General features: G+C 42.1%; 2 protein-coding genes across 3 annotated transcripts; one reads left to right on the forward strand and one right to left on the reverse strand.

The window, feature by feature from the left end:
- Positions 1-276: 276 nt before the first annotated feature.
- Positions 277-15,625, reverse strand: LOC133163199 (dynein axonemal intermediate chain 2-like). The gene is made up of 14 exons (XM_061292845.1): positions 15,494-15,625; positions 13,318-13,425; positions 2,897-3,094; positions 2,654-2,815; positions 2,454-2,575; positions 2,233-2,375; positions 2,055-2,168; positions 1,869-1,999; positions 1,682-1,804; positions 1,345-1,568; positions 1,085-1,220; positions 866-1,012; positions 612-782; positions 277-540 (listed from the first exon to the last, which is right to left on the reverse strand). The coding sequence occupies exons 1-14, from the start codon at positions 15,503-15,505 to the stop codon at positions 529-531; spliced, it is 1,803 nt and encodes a 600-aa protein (XP_061148829.1). The 5' UTR covers positions 15,506-15,625; the 3' UTR covers positions 277-528.
- lpar1 (lysophosphatidic acid receptor 1) lies at positions 4,354-18,393 on the forward strand. Of its 2 annotated transcripts, none has more exons than XM_061292837.1 (3): positions 4,354-4,701; positions 9,850-10,598; positions 15,550-18,393. In XM_061292837.1, exons 2-3 carry the CDS (start codon positions 9,860-9,862, stop codon positions 15,864-15,866), a joined length of 1,056 nt encoding a protein of 351 aa, XP_061148821.1. In that variant the 5' UTR covers positions 4,354-4,701; positions 9,850-9,859; the 3' UTR covers positions 15,867-18,393. The 2 variants fall into 2 exon arrangements, with proteins under 2 accessions (XP_061148821.1, XP_061148820.1); XM_061292836.1 differs by having other exon boundaries at positions 4,356-4,697.
- The last annotated feature ends 581 nt before the right edge of the window (positions 18,394-18,974 follow it).

An 18,974-nucleotide genomic window follows, 5' to 3' on the forward strand; every position in this document is an offset into this window, starting at 1 on the left:
TTGCTCGGTAGGGACTTGGTTCGATCCCAGGTGAGAGACCATATCTGAATGTTCTTTGATTGTACTATTAACCACTTATTTTATTTTGTTTACCTCGTGTAGTGTACCTATTAAAATGTCCATGAGGTGTACCTCCACATATTGTCATATAAGGTTAACCAAATGTCTGATTTTTATGTTTTCATTGGCGAATATAAAAACAAGGAATAAAACACCAGACAAGTTTTAACATAAATGTTTATTAAAAATAATATTAAAAGTAAATTACAAACCAGCGATCCAATGTGAAATTGCAGTAGTAACTGTAATTGGGTAACAATCTTCAGGCAAATATATGCATACACGTTATTTAAAAACGACTACAAGTGTAATAAAATCAAGATTACCCAAAGAGAAGCATAATCTCCCCCGTTGTTGCATAACGGTGCATTTCTTCATGCAACTTGAGAAATGATGATCATCTTGCTGAGCACCACAAAGTTCTGCCAGTCCTTCTTGGACTCTTGTCGTCATCTGCTGTCTGCTTCTCTATTTGTAATGCTGTGACAAGAAGATAAAGATGAAGATGGGATGACAGAATTTTCTACAAAATGATGTAAATGTGGCTTTACCCGCTGTCTGGTTTCCCATTGCTTCCTCCTCTGCTCCGAGTCCAACAAATTGTAGAAGTCATACTCGGGTTTCAGGACCAGCTCCTTGAGAGTTTGATCGTCTGTCTCGCTCTCGTCCCCTCCTCTCTGAGCCTTGAGGACCTTTTCGCGTTTCGCCTCACGTTCTAATATCTAAAACATCAAGATGAAGACATCCCCTTTAGCAAAAACGAATCTTTGCTTTTAACTATAAGTCGACATTTGGCATATCTCACTTCGCTCAGGAGGTCCTGCTCATTGTTCTGTTCGATGCACAGTCCTGAGGAGATTTTCATGAGCGAGATGACACCCAGCTGAGAACCACAGGCCACCTTGGACCCAGCCTCATGCACCTGGACGGTACACAGAGGTTCTTCCCGCACCTGAAATCAACGTCGCCAAGATTAAGTGAGAACAAAATACCGTCACAGAAACATGAGAGAACTTCATAACACCTTGAAACTAATAGTGGGGTCGTTCTGCTTAAACAAGATGTCCCAGATGTCCAGCCATCCGTCCATATTCACGGTGACGAAGACCGAGGGTCTGACAGGACTCCAGCAGGCATCTGTTAGATTTGCATTCTGGTGCCTGATCACAACAAAGACTCATCACTGACCTCTCCCCAAAAGAACCAGAGAATTAAGCAACCAACAATGGTAAAGACAATGACAGACTATGAAGACAGAAATTAGGCGTGAGATTAAAATTGTACTTTGTCCACATGATTGCCGTCTCCTTGATTTCATCGGACCAAATTCGGGCCCCCCAGTCTCCCACAGTTAGGAAGTTCTGGGGAAAGAAAGGGTTCTTCTGGAGGGCATAGACAGGTCCATGGTGGCCATCGTACGTACATATAATCCTCTCGGTCGGAATCTCAGCGGCTCTTTTACAGGACAAAACTGACCCTTGTTCTGTCCCCACTATGAACGTGTTTGGCTGTAGACAAACAGGGACGGTTTTAGAAAGAGCTTCTGAATCAACCTGAATTGATCAAGGGTGTGACCTTCTTAACATTCAATATGCTGAGAAGTGGAAGGTCAGGAACTCACCGAGGTAGCGCTGTAGTCCAGAGAAATGGCTCCTAAAGCGTTATCGAGGTCGTCCTTCCTTTTGATGTCTAGAATCAGCCGTTCTATGGGCTTGCTCAGGTGGCGAACATCCCACCACAGAATCTGGTTCAGAAGACTCAGTTAAATGATCCAAACAAAACATTCAGTGTGTCATTGCCCTATCAACCTGTCCATCTGTGGATGCAGAGAAGGCTTCATCGGATTCCAACCACATCGCCTTGTAAACAGGATCTGTGTGACTCTCCTCCAAAGGGGAAACCCCCGTAGCTTGATGTCCAGCACGGGCATCCCATAACACTGAAAGAAACAAGACGTCATTGAGGGTCAAAGAACCTCTTTGAGGAGAACTCACTAATCTGTCCATTGCGGCACCCGCTGACAAGCGTGTTCAAGTCTCGAGGGTTGTAAGTCAGACATACGAGTTGAGACGTCGCTTGGAGAATAGCCTGAGGGTAGTTGGGACTCTCTGGAAAGCAGCGATGGTTATCAACAGATTGTTGTGTGATTTTCAATCTGTCCATTTGACCCACCGATGTCCCAGATGTACGAGTCTGCACTCATATCTGCTGTAAATTTCCGCGAGTCGAGGCAGGAGTAAGCAGCCGCCAGCTTTGAGCCTCCTCCAGGTTGCCAAGAAAAACAGGTGATGCTTCGTTTAACCTTACTGCGATCTCTGAGGAAATATTTCATAATCAACGTTTAGAGACGGAAAGTGTCAAATTGGAAAGAGCTCCTTGGAGAACGTAAATGCCTGTATTTATTGACAATCTCGATAGAAGGGACTTCCTGAAGCTCGTCCAATAATTGCTCATTCTTAAAGTACTCTTGGTAGATGTCCACAGCGTTGTTCTGTCCAACACATTGTGCTATAAGCTGAATCACAGAACATTTCGAGATTTGTGGGAGCAAAAATCAGGTATTCTCTTTGAAGGTGCACATTTGTGAACTTACCTCGCCGAGCACCAGGACGCTATTCATGTAAATTTCATCTTTCTCCACCTTCTTTTTGAAACGAATAGTTTGTTCCATCTCAAGTGAGTTGATATCTTTGGGCCAGCCTCCTTCCACGTGATTTATCCCCTGGTTTTCATACTCAAATCTATCTGTGTTTACCTGGAAGGAAATATAATCAAGAAGTTTGCTAACTTCTCCAAACATATCTTTTGTCATGATGTGATATTGCGTTTTGGTCACCTCATGCTCAGACATTTCATAGCAGCCTTGCACTCCTAGGTCTCTTGTCGTCTTCAGGACAAACTGCGATGCCAGCTTTGGGTTGGGAGGAATATCGACTAGCATCTCCACATGACGGTCTGAAAAGAGACACTGACGGCCGAAGTCACTGCGGACCTTCGCATATTCATGGACGATCTCCATCCCGCTCAGGAACGCCTTCAAAGAAGATCAGAAAGGTAGGAAGGAGTGCAATGTCCGGGAAACGGGGAATTTATGAGCTTCTACTTTTGTCGTTGATAATGAAAGGATCGCCTTCAAGGGAAAAATGACATCAAACTTGACTAAGCCTTGAACTCAAGGGCAATAAAAAATCAGGGCGCTAATGTCATAGAGATACAAACAGCATGTCAAAGAGAGGAACTATGACATTTGTGATGTCGATTTTCTTCAACGGTAGTTTCAGTTCACATGCCACGTGAAGAATCGATGGTTTCAGTTGCCACACGAAAGCCAGACAACTTAGAAAGAGGCTGCAGAACTTTCAAACGAATAAATGTAAGCAACATGTCATTTTGTTGCGAGACAAATGAACAGCACATTGTTCAGTGTTTTGCGGCTTTAGCGCTTTTATAATACGCGAGAAGCAGCAGGTTAAAACACCTTAGTAAGTGCTCACAGATGGCGCTCGCTCAGTTGCCAGATGAAAATGTCTCCATGGCAAATAGTTTCTCATGGCAGGAGAAATTCAATATGAGACCATTTTTAGGATCAATGGGACATATACAAGCTGAGCCAGCATAGTCAGACAGGAGGAAATATTTTGATAATATAGAAAAGGTTAATCGGGAAGGAATATAGAGTTTTGGGTCCCCTCCCCACTCCCTTCCTGTTTCTCTCGTTTAACAAGTTACTGGGAAAAAAAAATCTGTTTCCAATTAAGCACAAGGGGGGGGGGGGGGGGGGTTGATGGACTCGCAACTGCTGGGCAATTTTAAGGGACGAAAAGCTGATTTTGGTCTACTGTAGGAAAAAAACGGGCTTGAAGCAATGCTTGGCTATTTCATTTTTAAGAATATTTTGTTGTATTGTTTTTACTGGAAGCCATAGTAGTTGGATGTTTGCTAGGCCACATGTAGATAAATAACAATTGACACTCATTCACACCTAAGTTCGATCCCCGCTGAGGCTCCGCTTAGTCCACAGTACCTCCAGGAGGATCTTTTTAGTGCTTTTGTGAAAGGAGATGACTTGATTTGACTTTTGTGTGGCTTTTTCTCATTTATTTCTGCACGTTTTGCATGCAGACAAATGATCAAATTTCCAAACAGGCACATTTTTGTATTTGTTTGCACACATGGCAGCAAACTCGAGTGCGTCAGTTTATTTAGCACTCGTTTTCCACAGTCGTGCGCGCGTCGGTGACGTCATAAGCAGACAACAGGGGCTCTTCCTGGAGCGTGCGCGCGCGCGCAACGTTGAGCGAAAAGCAAGTGAGGGAGGGGGAGAAAGTGAGTCGCAGGGAGCGCGGCGCGCCAGGCACCAGGAGGAGAGCATCAAGCGACTTCATGTGGGAAGGAGAACAGCAACTTTCTGCAGGAAAAACAAGTGCTGCGTGTTTTGCGGGACATACAATGCGACTACTTGGCTTTATGTTGGATTTTGACACCTCGCCACTTTGACAGGAGTGCAGCCCGAGTTTGTAAACTCTGTGGGAGGAATTTCGGGTTTTCCCCCTCCGAATCAAACTTTTGGGGTCTGGACATCCAGGAGCCACTCGGGAAGTAGCATCTTTCTACAACTCTCACTGGGAAAACAAAGTGTAGGTATAAAAGAATACTTGATTCATACAGCGGAAAAAAATAATTTGGTTATTGGGCATTTTTTACCTGCCACGTAGACGTGCATTTGGTTCTGATAAAGGCTTGTTTGATAATGACATAAGCAGATGCCTCAATGTGCCCTGTGCTTTTTTTTTTTTTTTTTTTTTTTTTTATGAGTTGACGCTTGTTTGTGCGCAGTTGTGAAGCACAGCAGCGCGACTTATTGCGCCACGGAGGCTGGGATCTTGCGTGGATCCAAATAACTGTTCTTAATCATCTAAACAGGCTTGTAAGACTAGATTCAGTTGTGTTGGAAATTTAGGCATTTCAGGTCACTGTTTACTTACCACCTAAGACCAAAACCTTCAGGGGGTCTTTGATGATACTGAAGAGTGTGAAAAGCATTTACACTTTGGCTCAGGGTCAGTGCTTTTTCAAGATGTTTTAATCATGGAGATTAAATTCACCTCCCCCCTTTCACTTTATAATAATAATTGGCTGTACTGTCAATGATTTTTAGTTCTTATTTTCTGCTTGACACTCTGTCACCAACACAAACCAGCGGCCAAAATATGATGTGAGGGTTTGATGTGAGCTCACTGGTTTCCTTGGCAACCAGAGAAGCTGCACAGACATTAAATCTACTTGAAAAGTCACATTCGAAGAAAACTAAAAGTGACAGGATTATTTTATGTCTGATTTCCGACATTGGTAATCAAACAAAGGTCGCTTGCAAAGACTGATTGTCTCTTCTTGGAAAGAATGTTTTATGTTTCCTTGACTTTTCTTGGGAAGACTGTTTTATGTTTCCTGACATGGACTTTGACATCCGTCAGAAGAAAAAAAAAAAAAGTGGGTCCTTGAAACATCTGTGTTGTGATTATTCCAAGCTTCCTCCTCCTTGCCTAAAGACTTGCATTCCACCCATTCTTCGTCTTAGAGTGCAGATTGCTTTCACATTCATGCAGGTAGTAAGAACACAGTAAAACAAAACAAACAAAAAACACAGCTTGTATTTTGGGGCATAAAACAGTAAAAAAAAAATAATATTTTTTGCAATTCTACTTACAGTGTCTAAATTGGGAGGACATTTGTTTCCCCAAACATACCCAACACACTCTTCAGTGTTTTCCTCAGCAGTAAACAAAGTTTTTCCAAGAAGCTTTCCAGCAACCTCCAGCATGTCATGATACATGTTTAGAAGCTGACCGATGCCACGCGTGTTTAAAGGAGCCTGAGCCGATGGAAAATGATGACAGCCAAAATGGAGTTTGGCTCCGTGTGGCATCGGATGAGCTTTGCAAAGACGAGCCAACATCATCAGGAGCAAGTCTGTGCTTTTTGCTTAAAAATAACCGCCTCCATTTTGTAGGTGGAATTAAATCTGGGTGGTGTTCCTTTAAAGATGAGCAAAGGTTTACTGTTAAAGCACATAATGACTGGAAGAAACCCAAGAAAGCACTTTGGTGCCTTCAACTTCTGTCCCGAAGCAGCTTTAAGAGACGCTTTCTGGAAAAAAAAAAGCCTTTTAGAAAATCCAATACTTGAATATGTGAAGTACTTTGTGATGCGCTTGCTTGCCCTTAGTCTACACTAGAACATGAAAAACCTACGTTGACTGACAGACGGCCTGAGGGGAGCTAATTGGAGCAGCTAGCCAGAAACATTCCATGGTCAATCCCTGACAAGAAGATCTTGCTTGTCTTCTATTTACAGTTTTGCAAAAGGTGTAAGCTCACGATTAGGAGGGATGTCAGCAATCTTGAATGATTCCAGAACTGTCCATGAAATATTTCACTGACTCTTTGAGTTTCTGCTTATGTAATCTCTGGAATCTTCTTTCGAAGACGAGATGACACGCTGACATTACACTACCGATAAAACTGACACGCATAGTGAAGTTTATCTTGACCCGAGGGTGTTAAAATAAGCTGTCTTGTCACAATGTATCTATTTAGAATGGAAACAATGCAGACGGCTTTGGCCGTTTGTCAATCTAACTGGCAATTAGGGTGTGACTGCGTACACTCGCAATCATATTTTGTCTTGTCTTGCAAAGAGCAGGTTTTACTCTGTAGAGTGTTTGGCTTTTACTTTTTACGCTTTGCAATTGTAAATCAGATTGCTGTTAGCAATGGTGGGGAAACGAAGCTTCAAATATGCTTCAAGGAGCAGTTGTGTACTTTTTATTTTAGTACACCTCGAGATGACACTTTGCATGTCAGCTTTGTGTTTTATTTTGGAAACTTTTACGAAATAAAATGCAAAAGCAGCACTTTCCCCCTCTGGGATACTTTTTTTGGCTTGCATTCATCCCATTGTGTTGTCATGGGACAACAATGGCAGCCTTGTTAATTGTGTTTCTGCGATGGAGAGAGGCAGAGTAGTTTAAATTGTTTTCCTGAGAAATGTTTTGTATGTTATTTTAACACCCTCTGGAATCAATCAATGCAAGTGAGCAGATGAAAGAATCACTTTTAATGGGTCGGATTCTGGGAGGTCTGAATGACAACATGATGTCACCACCGTGTTAGGATGTAAAATGCAATCCACGCAATTTTTGCTGGTCCACTTCAGCAAGTTGCTCATAGAAACCAAAAAGTGGAAAAGCAAAATGAAAGGGCTCGACGTTGGCTTCTCCAACCCCCTGTCGGTCGGTCAGATTGCAGCTGTCCCCATGATTTCCCAAGATATCTTAGAAGAAAAAAAAAAACGGGAAGCTAAATTAAAGGGTTTGCATGATATATGAATGACTCTGGATGTTTTGGAGAAACTCGACAACACAGCTAGAGACGCTTGACAAACCAGAAGAAAATGTTGATTTTACAAACTAGCTTTTCTACGAGTTAGCTCACACATGCTCTTTAAAGACTGAACCACGTGTAGTCGTAGTAGCTGGTGGAAGTGTTTTGGGGTACGGTACGATGACGAGAATCCAGTCACGCTGGCAGTCACGCGTGACTCACCTCTGACTCTCAATCCATCCCTTGTGCTGAGCCCTGCCACTAATCAGCCGAGCCTATGTGTGAGCGTGTGTGGTTTCCGCGCACTAGAGAAACTTAGAGAATGAAAAGCTTGTATGTACGTACTGTATATGTGTGTATGTGTGTGTTTTCTGGGTTGTTAGACGTCGCCGTTTCTTGGCTTTCTGGAGTGGGGGGGGAATGCGAACAATGTGCACATTGTGTGAAGGGCAAAGTGGACCGGGAGGGAGGGGCTGAGGAGGGGTGGAGGGGGCCATGGAGCAGCAGAGGAAACACAAGGAGAAAGTTAAGTACAAGGGAGAAGTTTGAAAGGGAGTGCGCCATTAGATTAGAATTCATTTTTGTAATTTTGTATCGTGCATAAAAAAAAAAAAAGCTCCCAAGGTGATAAGTAAGTGAGGAGTGAGGCAAAGGGAGCGCAAGGTCACACTAAGCAAATGAAACAAAGAGAGTCAATGAATGATTGAAGACATATGGCCGAGTTGTCACTCTTACGTTAGCCCCTCCGTGACGAGGGGGCTCGGATAGAATTTACAGCTTATCCTCACAGTCAAAGGTTCATTTAAGTCTTCATTATCATATTGTTTCTTTGTTCAATGGTGACGCCACACACGCGGAAATCTCAAGAGATACACCGGAGCGCAGGGCTCGCGTGTCGTTGTGAACCGTGACCTCTTGACCTTTGGACTTTTCCGCGAGAAGCGCAAAAATGCTCGTCCAATTGGGAGTCGCGCTAAAGGTCATGTTTTACGTGCAAAAACTTTGGATGCTTTGAAAATGACCTCATGCAATTTGTGGGTGGCCCTTTCATTTTTTTTTGCCTGTCGGGCTCACATGGACACACACACACTTTATTCTTTCTCCCCGCAAAGCCAGACCTTATCACACATTGCTAACAAGCATGCAACGAGTGTGTCGACACAGTGAGCATTTTGTTCTGTGTCTGTCTAACGCCTAGGGTTCAGAATACACACACACACACACACTTTCCCTAATGTTCCACAATTCCTGTAATGGCACCAAGCAAATCAAAGTGGAAAATGCACTCTGATGATGTCACTTCCTCATCCACTTTAATCCTGACAACTGGCCCGAGACATCTAAAAGCTAAACTGCTTCCTCCAGATACTTAATGGGTAAAGATGACAAGTGGACGAAATGGGCTTTCATCTGCGGCGCTAGTTGTCATAGAACCCGCCTCATTATGGATCTATCGGACATTAGGGCTGCCGCTGTCACTCAGACTCTCATTTGAGTGCTTTTAACGGCCAAGCCGCGACTCCCTCTGGAGATGCAACAAGTGCGGTTTACAGGAAGGCTGGATAAAATATCAAGATCGATATTTACAGAACACTAAAATGTGACATGAAGTGTCTGGCTATGTTCAGGATGCAATTTGTTCCATTGGGATGAAGCTTTCTCTGCTTTGTAATTCAAATTCTCGCTGAGACTGATCATCCAATCATCTGCATTATTGCGGTTGTAGAATTTATTCAGTGACTGAAATGGGATTTCACATCCATCCCAAAATAAAGTTTATTTGATTGATTAGAACTTTTTTGCTATTATTGGTGGACTGCCATGCCTAACACACACCCCCGTTTTGGCCGAGGAATACTGGAATATATTACGTTGCCAGCATTCCCAGCCGGTATATTGGTCAGTACTGTATTGTCTTTGGCTTCCTAATAAATGGGCCAAATTTGGATTTTATTGTGCAATGTGGGCAAAAAAAAATATCCATTCAGGAATTGTGTTATGGTTTTTAAGCTAACCATAAATGTGTTACATATCAGGAACTTCTTTTACAGTTAATATGCAACAAACAAGAAGAGTGTGAGTTTCGTGTCTTTCGATGTGGCCCCATTATGCTGCCTTTTAATTAGCAAAGTATTTACAAAAATGAGTCCAAGAGGGGGAGGGCTGTTCTTTTTGTTTACAGATGAGTGGAGTTTGGCAATTTGGAAGACCGGGCTCCGCCAAGCTCGGCTGGCGGGTGCGGTAAAAGGGAGTGTCCTAGACAAGTGGTCTAATGAGACACATTTCATTCCTAAGTGTTTGTGGGATGGGGTGGGGGCGAGTATGATTATATGTGCCATTATGAGATGCTCCACAGGCTCCATATGTCAAATGCAAGGAACTAATTCGATGTGACTCTTCATTTCAGAGACTTCAGAATGGACGAGGAGCAGTGCTACTACAACGAGACCATCGCCTTCTTCTACAACCGCAGCGGCAAGTACCTAGCTACCGACTGGAACACGGTCAGTCGCTTGGTGATGGGTCTGGGCATCACGGTCTGCATCTTCATCATGCTGGCCAACCTCCTGGTGATGATTGCCATCTACGTCAACCGAAGATTCCATTTCCCCATCTACTACCTGATGGCCAACTTGGCAGCTGCAGACTTCTTTGCCGGATTGGCCTATTTCTACCTGATGTTCAACACGGGACCAAACACGAGGCGTCTGACCGTTTCTACGTGGCTTCTCCGCCAAGGCTTGATCGATACCAGCCTGACGGCCTCGGTGGCGAATCTCCTGGCGATCGCCATCGAACGCCACATCACAGTATTCCGAATGCAACTGCACACACGCATGAGCAACCGCCGCGTGGTGGTGGTCATCGTTATCATCTGGACCATGTCCATCGTCATGGGAGCCATTCCAAGTGTGGGCTGGAATTGTATCTGTAGTATCAAGTCATGCTCCAACATGGCGCCGCTTTACAGTAACTCCTACCTGGTCTTTTGGGCTGTCTTTAACTTAGTGACGTTTGTTGTCATGGTGACGCTGTACGCGCACATCTTTGTTTACGTACGCCAAAGGACAATGAGGATGTCACGTCACAGCTCCGGACCACGACGTAACAAAGACACGATGATGTCATTGCTGAAAACCGTGGTGATCGTTTTAGGTAAGCATCATCCTCTTGTTCATATTAATCTGTGGATTGCATGGTTCCTGAAATTACTGAATGTGATTCGAACAGACGTATTCCATACTCCGCACCAGATGATAAATTCTCAAGGGTTAGGGTTAGGGTTAGGGTCAAGCTATGTATACAAGACTCACTTTATGTTCAATCATAATTATGTTTAGCTACATTTCACTGCTTTGGCATTGTAAATCGCCACGGCTGTACTCTTGAGGGTGCCTGGATTATCTTCCAGTTGAGCAGTGTGTAAAGTCTTGACAGTTTTACGTCCAAGCATTCCATAGAGAAAAGGCTCCCACTTTGCAAGGTTCCAAGACTCTTTGCTTGTGCAGGCAGCAGCTTTTTTAGAGTTTTTCAAATTGGCTACAGTTCACTAAGAAGCTTAGCAAAAAAGTGAATTCAAGTGGTGGGAAAAGCACATGTTGGAAAAGCAGGATGTGTTGGTCCTAGACAAAACATACCAGAGGATTCCATGTGATTTATCTCTGATGTGTTTGCTATCTCATCCTGTTGTCACAACCTCCTAAAACTATGGACACAAGGTGGGAATTTGTTGCTAAGAAATACCAAGCTCTTATGCTGCTGTTACCAGAACAACGAGTCCACACTTCTAATCAGGAAGGCTTCCCAAAAATCTCACAACAGCGCTATGTTCTAAATTCTGATGAGTGACTTCATCTTGACACATCTTAGGCTGAGGCAGAGAATTTTCCAGAATACGCCCATCACACATTTCTCAATTTCACAAGCAGCGCCGGCAGCCGGACGGCGTCAAAGCACCTTACGGTCTCTTAACAATTCACTGATCCAATTCCATTTTGATTTTCTAATGGCTGATTTGAACAAAGCTATAAATCACTTCCATGATAGCCAAAAGTAGAACTACTAAAATGCTTTCCGGTCTTTCAAAAAGTTGCTCGTTTTGGGCGAAAGATTAAAAATCTGAATATCCCTCCGAGATGTCTTGTCAAGCTTCTCCCATCTGTTGCCCAGACTGCCCTGCTTGTTCCCTCTCACGATGCCGTAAAGCCATTCATGACAGATTTCTGAAGGCAATGAAAGAATGGGAACGTAATAGGCCAAAGTTTGTTTTGCACATCCATAAGCATAGACATATGCTCTATCTGTGCCCTTTCCCAACTTTGTTTTTGGCTTAATATAGAACTGCGGGATGCCAAATCTGCTTGGTTCTCATCAACTCTAATGCAGCTGTAACGTTGTCCAGTGATGGGAACACAAAACCGCTTGATTAGTTTAACCATTGACAGATGAGCTTGTATCCTGTGCGTTCATACAAAATCACGGGACTGGAAGACATTTTATGACATTTTCAGAGAGACCGAGAGAGGGGGGGGGGGGCTATTGTATAATCAGCAGGAAAAGGTGGAAATGGTTCAAATGGAATTTGCCATAGGCAGCAAATTCACACAATGACAACGAGGGTTCTCGACAAACTCATCATTTCTGTTTGGGCTCTCAGAAAGATTTTCAGAGCTCTTCCATTTCATTATCAATGGGCATTTTCACTCTAGTAGGCTATCGTACTCTAAGTGCATACTGGTCTTAATGTAACTTAGAATTGTGAGTGACACCAACAGAGATGATTCTTTATTCGAGTCAACAAGTCCATCCAACTAAAGCCTTTATCCATGTGTGTGGTTTGTGCGTCAGACAAAAGCCATTCAGTGAATGAATTCTCTGGATTGTCTTAGTGTTTGGTGCGTGATCAAATCACAACATGTGGTGTACCCAACACATTGCACAAGTGTGTGAAAACAAATGTGGCGAAATCCGCCGCAGTATCATTAAAGAACTTTTAAAGCGTGTCCACTTTCTTAGTGGAGGCGGAACCAATCAGACATGGTAACAAGCAAAAGTCTGCCATCCGATGTCGGAGTGGAAACATGCCTGGTATGCAGCTCACACTGTCACCTGTTGTGTGTGTGTGTGCGTGCATCTAAGCTCTCATTGCAAAGAATTCCCGTTCACAGCGCGTCTTTTCTAATCAGGCACAATAGTGTCCTTATATGTTCAAGCGTAACTTGCGCATTTCCACCACATGCTATAATCTGTAGCATTAAGAACTTCCAAAACAAAATTTGCACTTTTTTTTTCTTCTTTAAGAGTCGTTCTGTTCTATACTGAAATATCCTAAGTACAGTAATTGCAGGAAATTCTTGTTCACCGTGTGGGTTTTTTAATCAGGCACAATAGCGTCATTATGGTTTTTGGTTTAAGTATGTCTAAGTTGCTCATTTGCGGCTATAAGATATAAGCTTCTTTGAAATGTATCATTAACGGCTTCCCCAACCAATTTTACTCATTTCTTTGGCTTTGCTTCATTTTTTTTTTTTTTTTTTATAGAAACATGGTCATCTTGCAACTTGGGAGCAGTTATTCACTAAAGTCTGAAATAAGGGATTACCGTAATTTCCGCACTATAAGGCGCACCTAAAAACCTCCAATTTTCTCAAAAGCGGTCTTATAATCAGGTGCGCCTTATATATGGACCAATATTGTGCCACTACAGCAAGCTTATATATGGACAAGGTTTTAAAATGGACCATTCATTTAAGGTGTGCCTTATAATCCGGTGCGCTTTATAGTGAGGAAAATACGGTACTCATTTTGGAGGGGCAGGTGGAACATAATTTACAATATTGTACCACAACATACCATGTCATGTCATTGCACTCACCTGATATGGCGGAATGTATATTTTACATGATGGACTTCTGTTGAATGGAGTTGTGGAGAGATTGCTGATGATGAGATTGCTGGAGGTGATTTGGCCAGACTGTAAATGCTACAAAAAAAAAAGAGAGAATAGTTGGTTAGACAAATATTATCCGCTTACACTATCCAAGCCATTGCCAGCTAATTCTATTTTGGCCATTTCATGTTGTTTTTGTTTGAACGAAACTGAAACATTCTTTGTGAGCATCTCAAAGAAGTCACTGTTCTTTCAGTGTTTTGAGGCACTCATTTAACATTCATGCTGAAAACTTAGCGATGCTTTGTGATCGTATCTAATCTACAGTGAGTGGAAGAAGTGATGTGGAGAAAGGGAGAGCGAAAAGAAACCACAGAGCCATTCTAGTAGTATACATACAGAAATGGTTTCTGCTGACTGCTTTATTTCAACGGCATCACGGTCATGACCTCGGATGATTACTGGCTTAGGAAATCTTAGAATGAGATAAACACAGAAAGAGAAGGTTAAGAGGGCTGAAAGATTTGGAGAAGGCAGATTGCTGGGAGTAAAGCTCGGCCAGACATTATGTACAATGGACAGATGAAAAATTCTGACTGTGCTCCTGTCTGAGAATCGTATTGCATCAGTTGCTGATTATATAAGTGCTGGCGCGTGTTTGGCCGCACATGTGTGCCCGTGTGTGAATTCATGGAAGGATTTGATTATAAATCCTGACTCATCAATCTTAGTGATCAAATTCATCCCTTGGTATGTACTACGTATGGGAGCTGGAGTTCATTAACACCAAGTGCATTGGTCCTGTCTGGATTTGTCATTGTCCCAAAACCAGACATGACCTGGGAAATTTCAAAACGCTTTTTCCAGACATTTCAAGATTTTCCAGTGACTGCCGAGGCACCGTGTTTATTTACATTTCTCCGCAGACAGCTCCGCTTCTCTAATTTCTTTCCCCTATGGTTGACGTTTTCGAACAGTGACGAGGCAAAAGGGGTTCAACTTCCTCAAGCCAAATGGATTTTTAGCAACATTCTGTCACAATGAGGTCAATTTCGGAGATTTTCTGTCATCCTTCAGAAGAAGGAGGGCAATTTTGTGTGGGGTGGAGTACCAGTAGCTACATTCCCCTGGATTTATAACGGAAATGAAAGATTTTTATGAGGGAAACCTTTCAGAGATGCAGACTCTTTGCTTTTGGGACATTGATAGTATATATCAAGTTTTGTTTAACTGAAGAAATGAAGGCTCATTAATTGTGTTATACTATATGCCGAATCTTAACCCTATGGAATAGCATGGTGGGCTAGGAATTAGCCTCAAGTTTCGACAAGTCTTGCATTCCTGAAGTTCCTGTCTTCCCAGTTAGATGCAGTTCTTTTCATTTACAACTGTTTATCATATCTGCTTGGAGATTTACATTACATCATAGAATGTTTCAACACCCCACGAGACACAAAAGCCGTATTTCTTATTCCATTGATATACTAGTTGAATGACGCCAAGGCTTGTCAAGATCAGAGGAGGATGTTGAAAAAAACGATTCGAACAGCTTGGCCGTAAGACATTCTGGAAAACGAACAAACTCTAAAGATTCCGCCTGCATTGCTGGGAAGTGAGGTCGAGACCTTTTGCTGCAGCTGCTGCTCGCAAAACCCGACTGGATAGCATGCCTGCCCTTTAAGGAGGTCGCTGTCCTCATATCTTGTCAATACTTTTTTTGTGCTGCTGTTTTCAGGGTTTAATGTGCTTGAGTTTAGTCGTAGTTAGCATAATTAGCCTCTGTTGACTTAATTCACTACACTTGACCTTGCCATTCATGAAGAATGAATCCGAGGTAATCACTGCAGTCATACATGTGTGATGATGAAATTGTACAAAACATCATCTGGACACGTGATAAACCTAAACTCACTGACGACCCAATTTAGAGAAACAATTGCCTTCAAAGTACTGTTGGGAAAATGAAGCTTCATGAACCAGTTGTATTTTTTGACTCCCCTAGATGGCGCTCTCTGTTCAACATTGGGGCCGAAACCATTTCTTAAATCCCTTTATAAAAGCAACAGTGCCATCTAGAGGAGTAAAAATAAAACTTGTTGATGAAACAGATTTGAAGCTTCATTTTCCCTATCACAACGTCAAAGTAACTCATAAGTCTTACCTGACTTGTCATCTGGGTGGCTCCACGTTTAACGAATCTTCATCATGTCTTTCCAGGGGCATTCATCATCTGCTGGACACCAGGTCTTGTCATCCTTCTTCTTGACGTCTTTTGCGCCAGCTGCAATGTCCTCACGTATGAAAAGTTCTTCCTACTTCTCGCCGAGTTCAACTCAGCGATGAACCCCATCATCTACTCTTACCGCGATAAGGAGATGAGCGCCACCTTTAGGCAGATCCTGTGCTGCCAGCGACAGGAGAACATCAACGGGACGGTAGCGGAGGGCTCGGACCGCTCGGCGTCGTCCACCAACCACACGGTGCTCGGCGGCGGCATGCATCACCATCACAACAACGAACATTCAGTGGTGTGAAGGATCAAGGTGAATCGTTGAACTCTGTATTTGAAGGTCAAGCAACTCCAAAGGTGGTATGAAGATTGTGGAAGGAAGAGAGACGCTTTAGTGTTGTATCACGGGAGAACACTAATTATGAAAGAAGATGAGCGATCACGCATCCTTATTGACTGAAATGCTGTTTTTATTTTTGGTTTATGATGTTTTTTTGATTTGTGTTCAATGAGTTGCTGTCGGCAATGCTAATACAAGCTATTGCATCTGTAAAATTACGATAATGCCAGTATGACACGGGCGTCCATTACGATTACTTACCGAGCAAAAATACGTAAGGGAATGCAAGATTTGTATTTGTTGTTAATTTGATATTTAGCAGGATTAGGCCAAACCAGTTAGTTTTGGGAGAATGCAAGATTTTTGTCCTTCAGAGTCAGGACCTGCTTCACCTCGGATTTAACATTTCAGCCTTGGCAAAAGTCTGAGCTTCTTTCAGAGCCACTCTATTTAGAAGATCGGTTTTGTCCATTGTGACTAAAGGGGTTCCATTACATCATTCGTATGTGTTAGGAAGTCATTGCTCAGCGAAACAATAACATTTTAAGATTGCTTCATCGATTCAATGACTCACCTTTTGGGTTGTAACCAAACTCTTATTTTGATCGTCATCGCTTATGTGTCATTGTTTACTAATTTTATACAACAATAAATCAAATTTGGGGAATTCAGAGTTATGTACAGTAGAAATACCGAGGAGCATCTCCAAATGAGCTTCAGGCTTTCGGCCAACTTCAATACACGAGTCAAATAGCTGCATGAAATCGCAACTTGTTTATTTCCCTTCTAAGGCATTCAAGATAACTTGTTCTCTCCATCTGACCAAAGAAGGGGAGGAGGTTAGTTTACCGCATGCTGGCGAAGAGCAGCTGTGTTACGCACAGAAAAGGTGAAGGTCACCCTATTAACGTCGTTAGCCGACATCATATCTTTATCGTTTGTTTTTGTGTCCATGAATCAGAAGAAGGCCGGAGGTCACACAGCATCTTATCGTAAGTGTGATGAATCATGTAAAGGACAAGCGTGAAGTGGATTCTATGAAAGCCTTCAGTTTGAAATTCACAGTAACTGAGGTTCCACTGATGTCAAATTTCCAGTTTAATGAAATCCTTTTATTTGGGGGAAAGGTCGCTCTTATGAGATCACAGTTTGGCTTTGGAAAACACCAGAGCTGAGCTGAGCTAACTTATCCTTTTGACCCGAGATTGAATGTCACCCAGCAGTATTGTCGGAGAAAAGTTGAATGTACATAGATGATGAAGATATGAAATGATGGTAAGGTTGATCTTTACTATTCCATTTCAATTGTTTTACCGTACTACAAAATGTCTGCTGTCATTGACAACTTCAATCATGTTTTGATTATAAAGCCACAAATTTCATTTAGCCTGTGTGCAACATTGATCAGGAAACAGGAAAATATGTGAGATTATAACACTAAAGAATTTCATATTTTAAAAAAAAAAAATGCCAGCAAGTTAAACATGCTCGCCAGAGTAACTCGGAAGTTGAGGTCTGTTTAAAGATTACAGTGTTCTTGTTTTTAGCATCGGCCTGAGTCAGACTTTATGATGCATGTGGCACCAACAGCTGCTTAAAAAAGATTCTTTTTTTTTTTTACTTTTTAGAAGATTTTTATTGGCCATTTTGCTATCTCTAAAAATAAAAAGAAAAAAAACAGTTTCCATCAATCTTGCTCAACATTCTATCAACTGTGAGTGATATTTCCCTTTTTGATATAATCGTTTACTTCCTCTAAATTATTGTCGCTTCCTAAAATACTCATCCCCTTTTCAATTTGTAATGCTTGTCTTCAAGAAATGTCACTTCACCTCCAGCCATTTTACTGTAACTATTCTGCTGTATCGCCCCATTATTTCCAAAATGCCTTGAATTGAACAATTTTAGGTTCACAACCAATAATAAATTGTAATTATGTCACATGCACCCGAAATAGCCATTGACCAAAATTGAATCCAAATTGTGCATTCCTGAACCCGATCCTCCATATTTGTAGTCCTGAACAAAATCTAGTCAACCAACAAGATGGATTATATCAATGAGTCCGTATGTGTATAGAAGTATATTTGTACAGTATGTGTGTATATAAAATAAAAACATTATTCGAATTGAATCACCAAAGGGATTTTTTTTTTACATTTTAACTGCTAAATCCCTTTCAAAAGTACTGTAGGGGGTGCCTTGATGTCTTTTCTGATTAATTTCCAAACAAAATGATGCCTTTGAGAAGCACTTTTTTGATCTAATATGGTTCTTGTGCACTCAACTGTACATTATCATTTGTACTTTTTGCCCCCCCCCCCTTATACTGTCTGTTCCAGCATCAAATGAATTACAAAACTGTCTCAAAACAAATACTAGCCTGCATAATAACATGAAAATGACTTCCATACATACTCCTCCCTGTAGGTTTTAATATAAGTAAATGTCAAGTGGCGTTATCAAAATAAAAATAAAATCAGAAAAGAAATCTATGAATTGTGTTTTTCCTTTTACTATTTAATTTGCGCCCACTGACGACACTAGAAACCAATGGAGCCCATGGCTGCTGACTTTGGTCAAGCAAGAGCAATTGAGAAAAGAAACAGAGAGCAGCGTCAGCTCTCAAAAATCTTTTAGCTCCCCGCATGCAAATGGACCAGAACAAGAAATACAATACGATGGAGGCTGCCAAATGGCTCGAGGTATTAAGAGGACATAGCACATTAGCTCTATTGTAGTACCAGGGGAGTCTTTCTTCTCAGATGTTCACACTTGACCAGATGTTGCCGGGTTCATTGGCTTTTGACATCCTTTGCCCACAAGAGAGTACTAAGAACTCGTCCAAGGTCCCCATAAGAGATGAAAAACCAGAAAGCGTACGTGTGTGTGTATATTATGGTATTATGGCTCAGTTACTTTAAATATGCACATGACATTACAATCCCTTCTAATGCCTGACAAGTAAAAACAAAGCTCGGAGTCGGAGTTACAACACAATATGGGGCGAAGGTGATGTGTGTTTCCCTTATATAAAATCCTCACACAACATTGCATTGATCCGATTGATTC

The sequence above is a fragment of the Syngnathus typhle genome, linkage group LG12 (assembly GCF_033458585.1).
Source record: "Syngnathus typhle isolate RoL2023-S1 ecotype Sweden linkage group LG12, RoL_Styp_1.0, whole genome shotgun sequence".
NCBI lineage: Eukaryota > Metazoa > Chordata > Actinopteri > Syngnathiformes > Syngnathidae > Syngnathus > Syngnathus typhle.

Coding starts and splice junctions, on each gene's coding strand:
- lpar1 (XM_061292837.1), top strand. CDS start 9,860: ATGGACGAGGAGCAGTGCTACTACAACGAGACCATCGCCTTCTTCTAC. Junction 10,599..15,549: donor AACCGTGGTGATCGTTTTAG/GTAAGCATCATC, acceptor ATGTCTTTCCAG/GGGCATTCATCATCTGCTGG.
- LOC133163199 (XM_061292845.1), bottom strand. Junction 1,805..1,868: donor CTGCATCCACAGATGGACAG/GTTGATAGGGCA, acceptor CTTCTGAACCAG/ATTCTGTGGTGGGATGTTCG. Junction 1,569..1,681: donor TGGACTACAGCGCTACCTCG/GTGAGTTCCTGA, acceptor GTTTGTCTACAG/CCAAACACGTTCATAGTGGG.